This window comes from Bufo gargarizans, chromosome 2 (assembly GCF_014858855.1).
Source record: "Bufo gargarizans isolate SCDJY-AF-19 chromosome 2, ASM1485885v1, whole genome shotgun sequence".
NCBI classification, from domain to species: Eukaryota; Metazoa; Chordata; class Amphibia; order Anura; family Bufonidae; genus Bufo; species Bufo gargarizans.
Genome location: NC_058081.1, coordinates 129,073,593 through 129,092,715, shown reverse-complemented (window position 1 = coordinate 129,092,715; position 19,123 = coordinate 129,073,593). Strand labels below are relative to the sequence as shown.

At 36.9% G+C, this 19,123-nt stretch overlaps 1 protein-coding gene across 4 annotated transcripts in view; it reads left to right on the top strand.

The window, feature by feature from the left end:
* The window catches only part of NTRK3 (neurotrophic receptor tyrosine kinase 3), a 774,406-nt gene that overhangs the window by 526,004 nt on the left and 229,279 nt on the right, over positions 1-19,123 (top strand). For 2 of the 4 annotated variants that reach the window (XM_044279463.1, XM_044279462.1), the window contains exon 14: positions 18,037-18,759. The exons of the other annotated variants lie outside the window; for them this stretch is intronic. In XM_044279463.1, the coding sequence (XP_044135398.1) occupies positions 18,037-18,155 (119 nt within the window). In that variant the 3' untranslated portion in view covers positions 18,156-18,759. Of the gene's footprint in view, positions 1-18,036; positions 18,760-19,123 lie in introns of those variants that run through there. 4 annotated transcript variants of the gene reach the window in all.

Genomic DNA, 19,123 nt, shown 5'->3' with positions numbered 1-19,123 from the left:
TTTCTCATGATGCAATTATTACAACATATTAAAAATGCCTTGATCAGGCCACAACTCACATCACAACTACTGGGTGATCATTTATTGACACCTATAGCATAAACATCTTCTGATATGTATCAGGAAATCATGTATTTCTTTCAAAGCTGGTTCTCTCACACCACTTCAGGATGTGTTGAGCCATGGGTGGAATGATTACGAATAACACATCTGTCTATTATTGTGAGGCCAGGAGAGATTGGACATCTACCCACCACTATTTATAACTACAACATTGGTTTTGCTAACAAAGAAATGACAATTATTACCATATGGATATTAAAAATTGCCATTTGAATCTGATACAGCCAAAGAATTTAATATATATATATATATATATATATATATATATATATATATCTTATTTACTATTATATTTTAACTCCTAAATTAATATTCTGCATTGCAAATAATGCGTACAATACGTCAAGCATCCTCCCTGTAATTGTGAATTTATTGTTGTCATCTAAAGCTCATTACTCCACTTGGTACTTGCATTAATTACATAGATATGGCACAGATATATATTTTTGCTGTTTAATCTCATAAATATGACTTCAATGAATCAGCTATTTGCATTCTGTCTAAATAAATATCTAAATTGCCCCTGAGAATAGAGCAACTGTTATTGTGAGTTTATGTCTAATCCTCAATAGATTTCAATGCTAAGAAGCTCAAACTTGTCTTCCTCCTCATATGATAAAAAACAGATGCTGAGCCCGGCTGTTTCTTCAGCCATTTCCCCCTGCGTATACAACATGGGTTGTAGAAAATGCCATTTCCTGCCTTAAGTAAAAAGAAATCAATTATAATCTTGTTTAAATGATGTTGGTTAAACTGTGGCAAACTACTGTCTGAAACAAATGGAAGAAACAAGGCTTAAAGCAATGATAGCTGCCGCACTGTCCATTACAGGGTTTCGTGGTTGGGTTTGAACTGCTGAATCATTAATGGCAAAAAAAGCTTTTACAGACTACAGAAATTGTTGACTACATATAAGTTTCTCCAACATGGCTTTATATTAGCTTTGTGGTCAAAAACAAGCGTAAATGGGCTTGTGATCAATATTGTTCAAGAGAAATTGTGGTCATAGTTAGAAAGCCTTTATTGGTTACTATGAAGCCTGTATGTGCACTATAGACAAGCATGAGCATAGTTGTCTCTTGATCCTTCGCCTTTTTAGAAGAAATAGCTTATAGCTACATGATTTATTAGCATCAATGTCTATTTAGTCATATATTTGTTTGAATGTTGATCCATCTCATCACCACTTGGTATTTTCCTTTTAAGACCAGGTTGCTTCATGCCTTATTTTTTTTATTTATTTTTTATTTATTTTTTCACTTGATCTATAGTAGAATAAAAATCTGAAAGGGGTTTAACTTTATGGATGTTTCTTATAGACCGTACAGCCTGACCAAACCCATGGTGGTAATCATACTCTGAACCCTGCAACTGTGTTCCCCATCCATCACTGCCTATCAGCTCTGTATTTCCTTGGTCATGTCTCCCATTCAGCATGTGATGTCATATCAACCATGCGACATGTGACAGGAATTATTGGCTGCAGCGGTCACTAGATGTTGATGCGGGAAGACCTAGAACTTACAAAGCTAGTGGGGCAGCAATGGAGTTGGAACCCAGTGGCGTGGATCAGATAAGTATGATTACCAGGCAGGTGTAGCCATGCTGTGGGTTCTGTAGAAAAGTCCACAAAGATAGACACCCGTTTAAGTTTACCCATAATCCTTCCCTTCATCTATATCCTCTTTTATGATTGGCTGGGTTCACACCAGCACTAGTAATTTATTTTGTTCTGCTCCATTAACGGCACCAAGCAGATAAAAATGTCCGGCACGCAGAACTTTTTTGTCCATATTTTTGATGGAAGCTTCTCAAATGGAGACTCCAGCACAGACTTAAACACAAACTTATCTGCTAAAACATCCAGTGTCTCTGACCTATCATTGCAATACATAAGCAAGGATTTAATCATATGGAGCCCCATACTTTTGCAAACATTGTGACATAAGATGATTTCAGAATAATTCTGCACATGTCATCATGTTGTTTCCTGTACCTCAGTAAATGTTATGACAGCACAGGATAATAATGTTACCCTATAGTTATTTGCTTAGATTTCCGATCAAGGGATACATGAATCAGTAGCACTATAACTGAAAATATTTATTAACTTTGTTCACTATTAGCAGTTAAAACAATTCATTTGCAAATAAAATTTAAAAAAAGAAGCCCAGTGATCAATTTTCAACAAAAATATCTAGATAATCATACATTTTTATTGTGTCTAAAATTGACAATGTTAAACTGCTGATAGCACTAGGTATGGGCTACGTAGTGTAGCTTTTATTAATAGCAGTAGTGAGAATATGAAGTTTTATTCTGCCAGATACTACTTCTTAAATGTAATGGAGGTGGAGCTTCACTGTGATTCACATTGATTTGCTTCCCCGATCCTCCTCTCTGCTCTGAGTGGTGGCTATAGTGGTGTCTTGGTTGGTTGCTATTACTGTTAATCAGAGCAGAGAGGAGGGGCCGTGAAGCAACTCAATGCAAATAGCACTTCAAAGTGAAGCTCTACCTCTAATGGACTTAAATCAGTGATGTGCTCCAACTCAGCACATCACTGCCAGGACACATACCACTTTGAGATGCAACACAGCTGAAGCTTGTCATCGCATGTGATTGCATCCATTCAGAGATTTACAAGATGGAGACAGCAAGACCACTGAAGGGAGAAAGGGAGCCAAGAACCTGGAACAGCAATGGGGAACAGATGAGAATGACTTGTTTAACAGTTGCAGCATAATACAGGGGTTTATTTAAAAAAAAAAGCACCCAAAGATAGACAACTCATTTATAGAGCTAAACTTCAAAGGCTCCACAAAAGTAATATTTGTACTGCTCTCCTACTCCTCTATTTAATGCTGTCAGCAGTTTAGTACAAACAAGATTACTGATTGATTTTTCTCCCCATTATTTTAATTATTTTTGATAATTTTTCATATTGCTATAAACATTAAAGGTGATATCTTTGTGCAATAACACTAGAGATGAGTGAATTTAATATTTTGAAATTCGTTCACGCTTCGTTTGGTGGTAAAAGCAGAATTGCATTGTGGATTCTGTTACCACGGAACATAACGCAAATCTATGATGGAATCCCTTCAGATGCATTTCGTTATTCATTCCATCATAATAGAAGTCTATGGGCTGCAAAACAGATCCATCCACTTTCCGTTATGCAGGGAAGTCCTCTCCTGCATAATAAATTGGACAGATCCGTTACTCATGCCATAGACTTCTATTATGACAGAATGAATAACGGAATGCCTCAAAATGCATTCCATCATAGATTTTCATTATGGTTCGTGGTAAAAGGATCCATAATGCAATTCTGATTTTACCACCAAACGAAGCATGAACAAATTTCATAACATGAAATTCGCTCATCTCTAGTGTAGGAAGGAATAAGGGGCCGTCATTGATGGTCGGTATGTGACACCGAGGTTCCTGGCCTCGGTGAGGTAAGAGCCGGTCCTTCTCAAGTGTCAGTATTGCAGATTCCAGTCTGACATTTCAGTTGCTTAGTATGGCTTTAAAGCTGATCCGGAACGGCTTTTACTGGGAGTAGCCAAAGTGCTGGGTGGGTGGCTACTCCCCACGTTCCAGGTCGGGTCTTGGCAGGCTTAAAAAGCAGTCAGCACTATCAGGTGGTGTGGATTTTACCTCCATCTGACAGTGAAGCTGTGGAGCCTCTGTGCTGAAGGGTGAAGACTGCAAACAGGCGTGCAGGCCGCCTAGACGACTGCCAGCAAACTTTTCTCTGGCTGAGCATTAAGCCGGGTGTGAACTGACACCTAGGATTCCAGGTGAACACTGTTTTGTTTTGCTGCGTATGAACAAGCACCAAGACTGCTATGTTTTGCTAAGTGTGAATGAAACACTGAAGTTTGATTTACAACCTGGTTCCTTGCCTCTATACTGCATCCGCTAACCTGTCTACCAGAGCAAAACCCCACACTAGATATAACATAGGGCAGTGACTGCAGTTAGTTTCACAGTGCATATATTTCTTTTCACTGTACAGTCACACTCTGTATTCTGCTCAGCTATTACATATGACATTATGAGGAGTGAAGCCCACTGACTGATAAACACAGCAAAAAAACACATTTTCTGCACCGATAGAGACTTATTGTTTCATATTCTGACAATCATTTATCAGCATGTGAATCATCAGCATGACGTAAGTGCTAATGTGGTGACATTTTCAGTCCTATTTTTACCTATTTATAGATCCCATTTGCTACACTTTTAAATGAGATTGTGGGCTTTCACAGCATTTAGTTATATTGTGACAACATATTATATTTTTCTAGTGCTAGATGCAAGGATTGGCCTTGTAATAAAGAAATATCCTAGCATGATAGGAGGATTTACAAAAAAGAAAAATATATTATGCTCCTTTTCTATCCACCATGTGATGTTCACCATAATGGGAGATTTAGAAAAGCTTATATTGCTAGCCTGAATTCAAGAATTTTTTTAAATGGCATTAGAGCTATTCTTATGTCTAGGATACTGAAATCCTTCCATTAACACTATTCTCTTGATCTAGTCTTTGTAAAACTGGGTATTAATGATATCAACAATTCAGCATTCTTGCCATAGAGGCTACTATGAATACAACAGCGGCGGTCTAGATCCATAAGACTAGTTTTGTTATTTGATGCTAGAGAAAGGGATTTATGAATATTATAGAACATGATAACCTATAGTAAGCCATTAAAAAACAATTCATAGCACAAAATATGTATGTATAATGTATTGATGGTTCAGCTACAGATCCTTTTCTTTCTCCTAAAAAAAGGTTTTATAATTTTCGTTTCTAAGGCTGGCTATGCACATTCAATAGCTGTTGGCTGAACAATCTTCTCACCAAAAGCAATGTCTCCTCAATCTATCCCAACTCTGCATACATATTCACGTTCAGTTCAGCCAAATATATATGTATATTTAATAGGGAGAGACTAAAAAGTTGGTACCAGGCACTTCTGGTGGTGGATGATCTCATGAGAACAAAAGGACCCGGTAAAATAATACATTTCTCCCAATCGCCATTTTCCCCCTCATCATCTGTTGAGGGAGAGTTCCCCCTACACATTATGTTACCAGCTGTTCTATGGGGGTTCGGCCAACAGCACACTAAAATGTATGTTGGCCTTTAGTCTAGGGCTACACAGCAGCATGCGTCACAGCAATGTCAGGCAACATTTTTTGTAATCATAGTCTATGGTGTCGTACTGCAACATGCTGGACTTTTGTACGACTCAGCATGTTGCATGTCACAGTGCGACACCATAGACCAGTGATGGCTAACCTTGGCACTCCAGCTGTGGTGAAACTACGACTCCCAGCATGCTCCATTTATTTCTATACAATTCTGAGAGCAGCAAAGCAAGGGGGGCATCTTGGGAGTTGTAGTTTTACCACAGCTGGAGTGCCAAGGTTAGCCATCACTGCCATAGACTATCAAATGTTGCACAACATTGCTGCGACAAATAGTCACGCAACACATTTCACCGAGTAACCCTACCCTTAATGAGTTTGTAACAAGACTAGCAAAGTCAACTGTGTGAAACAAGAAGGGGGGGGGGGCATTGAAAAAATATATTCATAATGCTTATTAAAAGTAAATCTTAAGTGCACTGTGGAAAATTCTATGGCCATGTTGATATAGGGCGTATTTGTTGCATGTTTCAGCAGTAGATTGAAACTGAAAATTCACATAAATAGTACAGCATGGATGAATAGGGCTTTACAAAAGCAGCATGCTCTGCTTCTTTCAATTTTTCTCTGCAGACTCGACCATAGTGTTACCCCTTGTGTAAAATGAGGCACCAAGTTTGCCTGTGATTTAACCTAAAGATTTAGCTGCCATTTGCACAGCACAGACTTACTGCTGCATGTGACCTTATAACAGTCAGTATAGCACTGTGCAGCACAACAGGGAATAAATATCAATGCAATTATACCCGATTTCTGTGTGTAAATGCATCCTAAAAGATGGGATTCTAGCTGAGCATCATATTTACAAAGCATCTGATATTTTTCCTGTTACTGGCTTGTAATTGTGATGAATGAAATATTTTTCTTTGTATCTGTGGATGGAAACTTGCCCTGATCATTTTGATCACAAGTGAACAGCTTGCGACAAGGGGGAGAGCTTTGATATAGTGGTTGAGCTATGCCGTTGTGTTAGTTGGCCATTGGGATGTTTTTTTTAATCCTTAGGCCGTGTCACTCGTTAGTATTTTGCCTCAGTATTTGTAAGCCAAAACCAGGAGTGGATCTAAAACAGAGCAATGTAAATCTTTCCATTATATTTTTTATTTTTTTGTCCCACTTCTGGTTTTGGCTTACAACTACAGATTCAAAATAAAGAATCTTTCCCTTCACTGACCGCAAAAAGAGAAAATTGTGAGAGAAAAAAAAAAAAAAGATAATAAAATGCCATTCTACAAGAGAGCAGCTGAAGAGAAAAAAGACATGGACTGCACAGCCACATTCTATATGCTGCTAGGTTTATTTTTATAAATATGACCACGAGGCTCTTAGGATATTTGTTGATCAAAATGTGTAAGCCCACTTGCCAACTTCATGGCAACATTTTTGCAAGTGGGTACTTACATTAAATTAGCATAAAACTGTATAGACACTGCTACCACCATAATACTGCACCCAGAGAGGGGACTACTCAGTATCCCAACAGCACCCCTGCTGCTAGCTTATACTCCCTAGGCACTGGGCCATACTATAACACTGGTGCAAAATACAATAAATTAGGATTTTGTAAGCATACTTTGGCTGAATAGTAAAAACGTTGCTTCTCATCAATACACAGAAATCCAATCCTGTATTTGCTTTATTAAGTGCACAACAGATGGATAATAACCTATACTGGACACATTTACTTAACAATGATAGTGATATGATTTATAGGGCTTTTGTTTCTTCTTGCAGCTACAATAAGATGGTGGTTTCTCTAGATATTTTATTATGGATATAACCTTTCTCTCTCATAAGCGGTTATGTGTAAAAGCCAGAAAAGGAAACACTGGAAAGATGAAACTGTCTGAAACTAAAGTCCTTCAAAACACTATTGTAAGCTGCATTACAATATATAGGTGTGAATGAAGATTTATTCTAAATCACTTCACCATCTCTTCCGATAATTATGTGTCAATGATACCCACAAAAACTATTACTCAAGATGTACCATTGTCGGTGCAATTTAAAGCATATTCACATGATAATATATGACATGTGTAAGGTTGTATTCACATCATGTTCCTGTCCCACATTTTACATACAGATGTAGTAGGTGTTAAAGTACTTCCTGATGCATTAACACACAAGCTCATTGTGCTAGCTTTGCTTAAAGGAGTTTTCCAGGAATTAAGAAAATGAAAATGCTTAAATATTCCCAAATACCTTTCATTAATTATAATGTCTTGTTTTGTTCGGGGAGCAATCATCAGGGGGAATAAAATGACTTCCGTCCTACTATTACACACAAAACCTGTCCTAATCACACAGGAAAACAATTTACTTCAGAACATCATCCTCCTCTCTGCTCTATTTGTCAGGGATTATGATGCTAAATGTAGCTAATAAGATCCTCAGTTGAATCTTTGTAGGAATGGCTTCATGAGGAGACATGAAGTATAGAGAGGAGAATAGGGGTCTGGCTAATGAGCAGCAGCCCCACATTACCACAGTAAAGTCCTGTCTGTCCTCTCTGTATTCAGTATTATAATCCTTGACAAGCAGAGCAGAGAGGATGATGAGGCAGCTCTGTAGCTCAGTTTTGTGAAGTAACTTGTCCTGCTGTGTCAATTTAACAAAGGAGTTGTGCTGCCTCACTTTGGCTATATTTCCTGAGTCTTGATAAGGATAGGATAAGTCATCTTTTTTAGTGATGCCAAACAAGATTACACGACCTGGTGGAATTTTAAGTTTGGAATCACTAAAAAGCCTTATCAAGATTCAGGAAATATAGCCAAAGTGAGGCAGCGCGACTCCTTCGTTGAATTGACTGTTTTTAATGTGCATAATCCCGCTTCACACGGTGGTCTGTGACACAAAAATAGGAAAAGAAAATACAGTGGTAAATTTTATTTTGTTTTTTGTTTTCATTTTTATTTTTCATTTTTTCTATTTTATTTCTATTTTTTTTCCGTTTTATTTATTATTTCATTTAAATAGACATTATTGTCCTGTGTGATCAGGACTGTTTTTTTGTGTACTAATAGGACAGCAGACATTTGATTTCTCCCAATAATTGCTTCATACAAAAAATGAGCCATTATAACTAATGAAAGGTGCTTGGGAATATAGTTATAATAAAGTAATATTCAAGTATTTTCATTTTCCTTATTTGGTGCATCCTCATCTGGAATATGCAGTTCAGTTCTGGGCAACAGTCCACAGAAATTATGCCCTGGAGCTGGAGAGAGTACAAAGATCAACTAAACTGATGAGGGGCATGAGGGGTCTTAGTTATGAGGAAATATTAAAATAATTAAATGTATTTAGTCTTGAGAAGAGACGTGTAAGGGGGAGCATAATTATTCTATACAAATGGGCAATACAAAAAATATGGTGAAAAGCAATTTTGTGTAAAATTCCTTCAAAAGACAAGGGGGCACTGCCTCCGACTGGAGAAGAAAAAGTTCAGTCTCCAGAAGAATCAAAGCTTCTTTACTGTAAGAACTGTTAATCTGTGGAATAGACTTCTGGTTACAGCTGGAACAGTGGACAGTTTTAAAAGGAGTTTAGATGAATTCTTAAAAGTAAATGACATTAATGCTTATGAAAATTTGTAGAAATCTGAGTCTCAATTGATTCACGTCCCCACCTATCCCTTGGTTTAAAGAGGACCTTTCATCGGTCCAAACATTGTGAACTAAGTATCATGACATATACAGCGGAGACCAGGGATCTCACTGCACTTACTATTATCCCTGGGCGCCGCTCCATTCTCCCGTTATGTCCTCCGGTATGTTCCGGGACTTGGTTATAGTAGGAGGAGACTGCCCTTGTTCTGCTGGGCGTCTCCTCCTCCTATGCTGTAGCGCTGGCCAATCGCAGCGCACAGGTCACAGCCTGGGAGAAAAAAAAACCTCCCAGGCTGTGAGCTCTGTGCTGCGATTGGCCAGCGCTACAGCCTAGGAGAAGGAGACGCCCAGCAGAACAAGGGCAGACACCGCCTATTATTACCAAGTCCCCTAAGTCTCCGCCTACTATAACCAAGTCCCCGAACATACCAGAGGACATAACGGGAGAACGGAGCGGCGCCCAGGGATAATAGTAAGTGCAGTGAGATCCCTGGGCGCCGCTGTATATGTCATGATACTTAGTTCACAATGTTTGGACCGATGAAAGGTCCTCTTTAACTTGATGGACATATTAATACATATTAACTATGTAACCTATTTAACATTGTTCAAAGCTTGGTATCAAGTTACACTATTGGTATAACACGTTAACCCACTGATCTGGTGCTTGCTACTTCTGTATATGCTAGGAAAATAGAATGTAAAACATGCAATGTCATGCTTTTCCAACCTGCAGAGGCGAGGAAAAAGTTTATATACACAGTATATTGAAAAAACTTTTAAGTGAAACTTGAAGGTTTTATATAGACTACTAAAGCCACTCACATGACTCAGAAGACATGTCTATAACAGTTCACTTTCTTATTCCCAAAGGAACCAGTTAGGGTGCTCTAAAATTACTATCTAATAATGCAAAGAATTTCTGAGTGATCAGAGAGATTGCTTTAATGGCCATAAAAAAATCATGAGCTTCTATTTTTTATCATTACTAATGTTATATTACTAGGATGTTCAAGAAATATGTGATCTGTACATGTCCAACTGTTGATATCCCATTTCAGCCACAACAACCTTGTCCATGCACTCCATGTCCATGTCCCCGTTCAAGTTAATAGCATAATAATAATCTTTATTTATATAGCACCAGCATATTCTGCAGCGCTTTACAAACACTAACAAAATCTAACTAATTAACAATTCAAATAAGAGGAGTGAGGGCCCATACTACCATGTGGAAATAGGGGTAATGCAAAAGGTAATAGTGCTTGTTTTGTACAGTGGTCGAGACATCTTCAGTAAATATGCAAGAACATATAAAGCTGCATGAGCGGGTCACTAGAAAGTATATATAGTACTTTTAAGTGTATGGGGTGTGGTGGATACTGTTATATGAGGGGATTAGGAGCTTAGCGATAATGTTGAAGGGGACAGAGAAGAGTTTGATTAGGGAAAGTTATAGTCAATCCTAAAATATGTGTTTTTAGGGAACTCCTAAAACTGAGGTTGTTGGGAGTCAACCTAATTGGGGTAGCACATTCCAGAAAATGTTGCGTCTTGACATAGGCGACTTGCAGCAATGCAAAGGCTGATTGTACCATAAACTATAGAAGTTTCTAAGATTAGAATCTTCAAATTTCTATCAATGAGCATATTAAAGGTTAATTGCAATCTTTCATATGTTCATTGTTACATTAAACTATTCCTTTCTTCCAGTTTATTCACTTTGCAATTAGAATCTTCTGTAATGTAGCAGAAATAATTGGGTAAGCATCAGAAATAAGATAGAATGACTATTAATTAGTAACAATTAACTACTATCATCCACAAAAGTGCTAATCAGACTTTCTAAGGATTTCCCTCTTGTATATCATCTCACAGTTGGAATGGTAAGATTCTTGTTTTAATTTTACATAAATTAATTAGGAAAACAAAAATTTCATTAGCACAAGTAGGGAACAAAAGATTTTTAAATATAATCAGGTTTCTTCTTTTCCAGCTTTTAGTGATGAGCTGCAGAAAAGTGTAGAGTGCTAACACAGTACTTGGGCTCTTCGCCACAAGAAACCATTTTCTCTTCCTTTCACATTCATTTTTCGCTGTGTTATCAAAGTCCTTACTTTTGTAAACACTTTCAATTTAATGCTCAGCACTTATCATCATCTACTAGGGTTGGGGGAATATTAAAGCGACTGCTGAAGAAAATCTCTGACAAATTCTACATTGTTCTAACAAATCTTATATTGTTTTTCCTAATCTTTAATACATTACATAAAGTGAATATCTATAAATTGTGCAGATTAAAATGCAGAAAAACCAATGTAAAAAAGTGGCCATTCTGCAAAAATAAGCTAGTTTTGGATGGATAGTTCATTTTTATAATAACATATAGGGAGTAACAGACAAGGACACTTCTGTAATACCCAACTCCAGAAGAGGGTACCAGATCCTTGGCCAAGATGGCCAGTGAAAGAGATCTAGCTGGAACAGAAAGTAGAAGGGTATTCTTCTCCAGGGTGTGTACATGGGTGCAGAGACCAGGTGTATAGCTCAGTCTGAGGCAAAGTCTAGGTGCCAGAGTAACCAGAGTGGAGAACTGGGGCTATGAGAGAAGTTACAGCCTTTTGGTCTTGGTGAAGAGTATCAGCAGCAGAGTGTCAGGACCAGTCAGAGACTGCATCAGCTGGCAGAAAGCATAACTTGAAGGATCCCAAGACTATACAAGTAACAGAGATACTGAAGAAGACGGGTAAGTTGCATTCGGCGATAGAAATCCCCCAAAAAGGCACCTGGCATAGGCAAAAAAGTAAGGGCAATGTTGTCCTCAGCTCGGTGTAGAATAAATTATTCACAGCCCAGTTTAAGGCTGTTTGTTTCCCTTCCACCTGTACCTTATAAGGGCAGGGATAGTCAATTTTCTTGTATAATAGACATTTAAAGTGAAATACTATTTTTTGTTTTCTTTAAGAGATCTGGGTATTGTAGCTAGAATATGGACCCTAATGTGCAGACACTCAGAATTGGGCCATAGAAATAATTAGGGGTGTATACATAAATAGGAATTTTGCATAATAATATCACAAAGAAGACTTTTGTCTTTAGCTGGGGACATGTTTCATAATATCCCACTGCTGCCTTAGACTTTCAATTCAACTCCATTTCCCCACTTTAGTTTATTAAGGAAATATATATATATATATATATATATATATATATATATATATATATATATATATTTAGTTACTAGGTCAATCCATACCACATAAATCCTAGAAAATCCCTTTAACCATTTGATATGCAGTGGAGAAACTCATATATATTTGCTCCTAAAAATGAACTTCCACCTTTCTACCTAGAATTTCACAGTTAGTAATTTTGTATTATAATGTTAAAATGTTTTTGTTACAAAACTAATTTTTTGATTATGACTAGCATTGAGCAAAGTGATGCATTTGAAGTGGAATTTGATACGAAGTTTAGGAAAACTTTAAATCACAATTAATCCGAATTTTATCATGTTTCGTGGTAATGAATCAGTGTATTTTTTTTTTAAATGGAGGCTGCATGTGTTACAAAGCGAAACTAAGTGTAGAGGAGAGAAACCCGGAATGCAAGACACTCATAATGCTGTGCAGCCAGCCAATCCGCAGGTAGCCATCCACTGTGATGTCACAGCCCTATAAAACCCTCATTCTTTGTGGTCTCTGAAATTGTCTTGTGAGCTAAGCATAGGGAGAGATGTGGCAAGCTCTTATGCACTAGGGACAGTGTTGCTAAACATGATTAGTAGAAGATTATTGGAGAGGGAGAGTGCAGGGATATGGCAGGGAGACTTATTCTGTGTCGGTTTTACTTAGTTATTCCTACATTTACTTATTCCTACATCAGACATAAGATATGTAATTCAATACCAATATGATAGAAGTCTTTATTATTCCTGTGCCAGTTTACCAACCAATACCATCCAGTCTGCACTCCTTAGAGGGGCCAGGTCGTAAATGACCATCCTCATCTTTTGCTGGTTATACTTTTTTCCAAATTATCTTTCAAAGTCTCCATGTCCTATAAAAATACACAAAATACAGAGAGTGGTGGAGCTGGATGTTCCTGAGACATATTCTCATTAAAATTGATGATGTGGAAAAGGCGGAAAAGCATATGGAAGAAGAAGGGTTCCCACCTGTAGGGCAGGAGACCACTGGGGATGGAGAAATGGGTATAGCTCCTGATTAAAGGTGCCAATGCGGCCATTAGCAATGAAGACTAACTATATAGTTCAGTATTTATTATTAAATGAAAGGCAGCTAGTGGCTAATTGGCCGTGCAGTTTATCACTGCAGCATGGCCTTACTCCTTCCGCAGAAAGGCCACTCTGTGGGGCCATACATTAAGGCATTAATTAATAATAAATGAAAATGTATTTTTTGAACTTAGACAAAGCTGAAGAATCGACTTTTTCAAAATTTTGCTTATCTCTAATTATGCCCCATGGTAAGTAGATAATCTACACGCTGACCTTGAGTCCTCAGGTGAATACAGTATTTATGTAAGACTACGGTCACATAAGCTCTGCTGTGGTAAATGGAACAGACTACCAGAATTATTGTATTTGGCATAGTCGGTTAACACTAGGCACACGGGATCCCCATTGACTACAATAGGTTCTATTGAGAATTTGGCACCTCTCCAACATAATGCTGGCTTGTGCCTCCAGATCCCATTATAGTTAAAGAGGATCCGGCAGGGCCCAGCATTATTGGCTATGCTGGATATGGTAACTGTGGTAGTCTATTCCTCTGCCGGAACTTTCTACCAGTTTACCTTAGCATAGATATGAACCAAATGTATTTTGATTAGTATTTTACATCAGCATTTGTAATCCAAAGCCAGGACCGAGTCCACAAAAAGAAAGAGAAAAAGCACAAATAATTATATTATAGTTTTCTCAGTAGGTTCCACTTCTGCTTATGGTTTATAAATACTATGAAAAAATACCGACCAAATCATGAGTATGTAAGAGTACCTTTAGGACATAATAGCTAATAACATGAATTTTTCTATAGTTCTGGTATTTCCTATAATAAAGTGGTTCAAAAATTATTTTTACCTTTAAGAAACCAGTTATTTGGTAGGTAGGCTACAAAATATTAAGCTGCTCTGACCTATTTTGATCTTACAACTAAAATTTTAGTTTTTGTATTTCGCATGAAAATGTACACATGAAAAGGAACTGTATGCTCAGGTCTTTGTAAGAATCAATGTAAGACACTCTTGGGGACTGAAACTTTTAAGGAAGATTGTATACAGCCTTGTTGTTGTTATTCATTCATCTAGTGCTCTCTGTTCACCTTGGTTCAGGGTGGGTAGAACATCCCTGCAGTTCAATGATGGTATGTGTGGGAAGTTTACAATTGAAATTCAGATTCCACTTTGCCACCTCCCTAGTGATGTTCAGAACATTCAGTCAGTTTAATTACCATTCCTATACAGAACTTTCTTCGTGCAGCCATTTCACACAGCTTTAAGCTGCTTCTTCAATCTTCACATCAAAATACAAGAATAAAATAGAATTAGGCACATAGCAAATAAATTGTGAGAAGAATAGAAGGAAAATTGAAGTGAGCTAGCAGATCGAGTGGCTGTATTTGTGAATAACATACACATGTCCTTTCAAGATTTCAATTTGTTTAACTTCCACAGTTGTAATTATAGAGAAAAAAATGGAAATCTGGAATTGGGAAGGCCCAATGACTGCCCCGTGTGCCTGATATATGACCCCAGGGGAAAATTCTTATGGCACAGTAGCCTTCCCCAGAATTATGATCAGGCATGAGTACTTTGCCCAACCAGAAAGAACAGAAAAGTTCTACTGTGATCACCTCTGTGTGGTATCTTTCCCATCTTCAAACGCTGAGTGTATGCTTTGTATGGGCTTCTTTTATATACTGTAGTGTGCAAAGGTTTAAGTCAGGTGTGGGAAAATGCTGCAAAGTAAAAATGCTTTCAAAAATAAAAGTGTTAATAGGTTTTTAACCAGAAAATACAAAGTGAATGAAAAACATATCTAAATCAAATCTATATTTTGTGTGACCACCCTTTGCCTTCAAAGCAGCATCAGTTCTTCCATGTACACTTGCATGGATGTAGGCTGGATGATGGATCAGTAGCTGCCTTTATTTCGAAGCATTGCGGACACCATTAATACTTAACACATGTGTGTGTGTGTTTAACCTTTGACCATGTTTAATGCGATGTATGACACTTTGATAGAATCAAGAAAATAATTAGAGGCCGCTGTTATGGATTGATAAGTGAAAGGGGGAAAGGAGGAGGGGGCAGCAGGGGCATAGGAGGGTGACAAAAGTCCTTTTTGCCTGGTCCAGAGTATGTAAATACAGCAAACTGAATCTTTGTTTTGGGTAAAGGAAAACCTAGCTAATTCTCTTACAGATTTCGTTTATATTTCAGATCTGAGATTACGGAGTCCTGCTGCTTGTGCCCATTGTAATTATATGCCAGAGGAATATCTGTTTAAGGCCTCTTGCACATGGCCATATGGCTTTTTCAATATTTTGCGGCCCACAAAAAATGGATCCTCAAAAAATACGGATGACGTCCGTGTGCATTCCGTTTTTTGCGGCACGGAACAGCTGGCCCTAGATATAACAGTCCTATCCTTGTCCCTTATGTGGACAATAATAGGACATGTTCTATCTTTGAACGTAAAAACGGAAATACGGAAATGGAAGGCATACGGAGTACTTTTGTTTTTTTTTGAGGATCCATTGAAATGAATGGTTCTGTATACGGGACGTATACGGAACGCAAAAAAAACGGAATGTAAACGGAAAAAAAAATGTTCGTCTGCAAGAGGCCTCAGAATAAATGCACACAGGATAGAAATGTTATGTTTTTAAAATAGCAGGCGATTAAGATTTAGCAAAATCCTGTGCACATACAATGGAAATTTTCAACACAGAAATTGACCTGTAGTTCAGAGGTTTAGATCAATGGCATGCTGTTTTAATACTTGTCGGGGATTTTTTTTGATTGATTTCAATAGGGAATTCAAAATCTGCAATAAAATCCTTAAACAATATAATATTGTTGATTTTGCTGTGGATCAACCAAAGATTCACCAAAAACTTGAGGAAAGAAGATAAAGTGGGTACATGATTGAAACCTTTAATTATGTTAAAGGCATAAATAAGGTTTAGGAGGGAAGAGTTTTTAATAAAAGAAAATCAGCATAACAACAAGGGGGCACAATCTAAAATTAGTCGGGGGAAAGATCAGAACCAATGTCAGAAAATATTGTACACCAAAAGAGTAGTTGAGACTTGGAACAACCTAACAGCAGATGTGTTTGGGAAATCGACAATAAGTGAATTTAAACATGCCTGGCATAAACATGTCTTCACTAAGATAAGTAATAATATAAGGGCAGATTAGATTGACCTTATGGTCTTTTTTCTGCTGTCAATCTTCCCCGTTTCTATGTTAAACTCTGCAACTGTGGGTTTCAAAAACTTTTTTTTTTACTCATTTTTGCATAATCCACCAGAAAATTCACAATGCAAATCTTAACCAAATCAGCGCCATAATTTACATAATTTGGTGATTTGCCTTGTAGATTTCCCTGCAGACTGTTGTATACAAACTACTCGCTCTACTCTGTCAGATCACCGTACAAAACAGCTCAGCGCTGTCATCTCACTGTTCCTGTAATGCCCATATAGTGTTACTATATTAGTAGGATGCTCCTCTGCTACTCTATACAAACTGGAGAAGTGAAATACCAGCATACTCTTTATATTATATATCAAAGGATGATTTTTTTTCATGCACAGAATTTTATCATGTCCAAGTTAATCACATTGTGTCAGAATGTTTTGGTCAATCTCTGACCTTCTTCAGCATATGAGTCTCAGTGAAGGAGCATTCAAGTCTGCAAATCTGGACCGTAATGTTTTTTTTATTTTTTTATTAAGAAAACAGTGGTCAGAAGTTAGCTATATGCCACCAAGAAAATCTAAATCACTAGTGTGTAATAAACACAACAGAGGTATATCAGCTCACCATCTCATTGCTCCTCTGTGCCTGGATCCTGAGTGAAGCAAGTCCACATTGATATTGAAAATCACTTGAGAATCGTACATTTTTTTTATGTACTATTTTTCATACTTTTTTTATGTACTATTTTTCTTCACCTTATTCTTTATAGGAGATACAAATAAACAAACCCTTGTCAAACATTTGGTAATAAAAAAAACACCACTTGAAAGGCCTGAAAAGGCATGGCATTTATGGTGTTTTTACAAGCCAAAAATAAAAATAGCACAAAAAAATGTGAGGGAGCCTGTGATCGAGAAATTATGAGCACGAAATTCCATAATTATTTAATATCATAACTGAATTTTTATTTATATTTCTGTAGCAAAAAATAATAATATTAATAATTACTACCATCCTCTACATCCTCATCGTCATCATCATTCTTATCGTCAATGTAATTGTTGCATCATATCTGCAATTCATTTTAATTATTTTTAGTTATTTTGCAACTTTTGCCCTTAAGTAGCTCAAGCACCATTTTTTAAACAGATGCTAAATTGTTCTGTTTATTTCATCTATTCTCTTTCTACTATCTTTTAAAAAAAAGTGAATAAAGGTTTATATGTGGAGTGTTTTCTTTTATATATTCTCTAGGAATATGTTTCAAAAGTGCAATTATATTATATGAGCTGCTCTAGCACATATGTAATGTGGATACTTTTATTTTTGCTTGCTTTTTTTGCATTTTTGCAATCATTGCCCTACTGTCTGTCTCTTATTTCGTAACACTAAACAAAACTACAAAAGTGTTATAAAAATGATGGCCCTTTCTTATTTTGGCAAACTGCTTAATGTGCACTACAGTTAAAAATCTGATTGACTTTTTCCTGTCCCTTTTATTCCTACTGGACAAAATACAATTTATTACATAATATTTATTTGCTTATTTTTCCTTAAATTACCTTCCTATTTTTGTTTTTCCTTCCTTTATTTTGCCTTTGTTTTTTCTTTTTTTTTTTAGGTTTCAGAGAATATATGTTGAACACACTAAGCCTTCCCGGACACCCCAAACCTCTTAACCAAGGCATTTATGTTCACGACGTCGGTGTTTATTTCAGCAAAGGACGCCACGTCTTTTAAGCCTCTAAAGTTCCTTGTTTATATTGTCAAGTTTAGGCTGCTCTCTCAAAATATGAAGGGAGGCACAGAACTTTTGGATCATGGTTTCACAAGACTGCACTAGTCCTCTGTTGTAAACTTTTAATATGACAGAAACGTATTTCTGTCAAAAGATAAATGTTGCTTTAACTACAGTAGCTACTGCTTTCAAAATTATCCAGACATGCCACAGCAACAGCAGCAGGAGCAGCAACTTATAATAAAACAAAGGAGACAGACTCGAAAGGAGCCATCTTTATAATAAACACTAGTTGTATTTGTTTAAAAAAAAAAAAAATCTTTAGTCGTGTTTTTCCTGTTTGGAATCTGTGTTTGAGTTTTCTGTGATCCTGTGACCTTCACATCACCTTATTAATGATGTCATCACCCTTTGAAATGGCAACCTAAAGATATTTCATAAAGCAGGGTCTTGTATGTCACGGAAGTCTCTAAATAAGGAAGACTGGTAAGAAAAGGGAATCATAGGTTTCTGTGACTGTACAAATCACACAATGAGAAGTTAAATCTTACTTTTTTAACAGGAGAAATTGTAATTATTTTTCAATGAAATGTTTTGCAAATCTTTTGTGCGTCAGAATTTTTATTATTTGTATTATTTTCTTTTTTTAGGTGGTAGGTTGGGGGGGGGGGGGCGGAGGCCAATATGTGAGGTAAAATTATACAGTCACAAAAAGCAATATTTGCTTTGTTTAAATTGGTCTTTTTTAAAGGAAAATATACATGGGATTTTACTTTGCTATATTCATCCTGTATAAATGGGAATAACCGATAAATTAAAATACGTGGTTCATGGATAAAGGGCCCATTTATAAAATGATGAGAGGTATGATATAAAAAAAAGTTCCTTAGAAGACTAAGCAAACATATGTCTGTAATTTGGTTTCCATTAATTACTTCCATGATGGAGCAGGGTGAACATAGCACAGTTA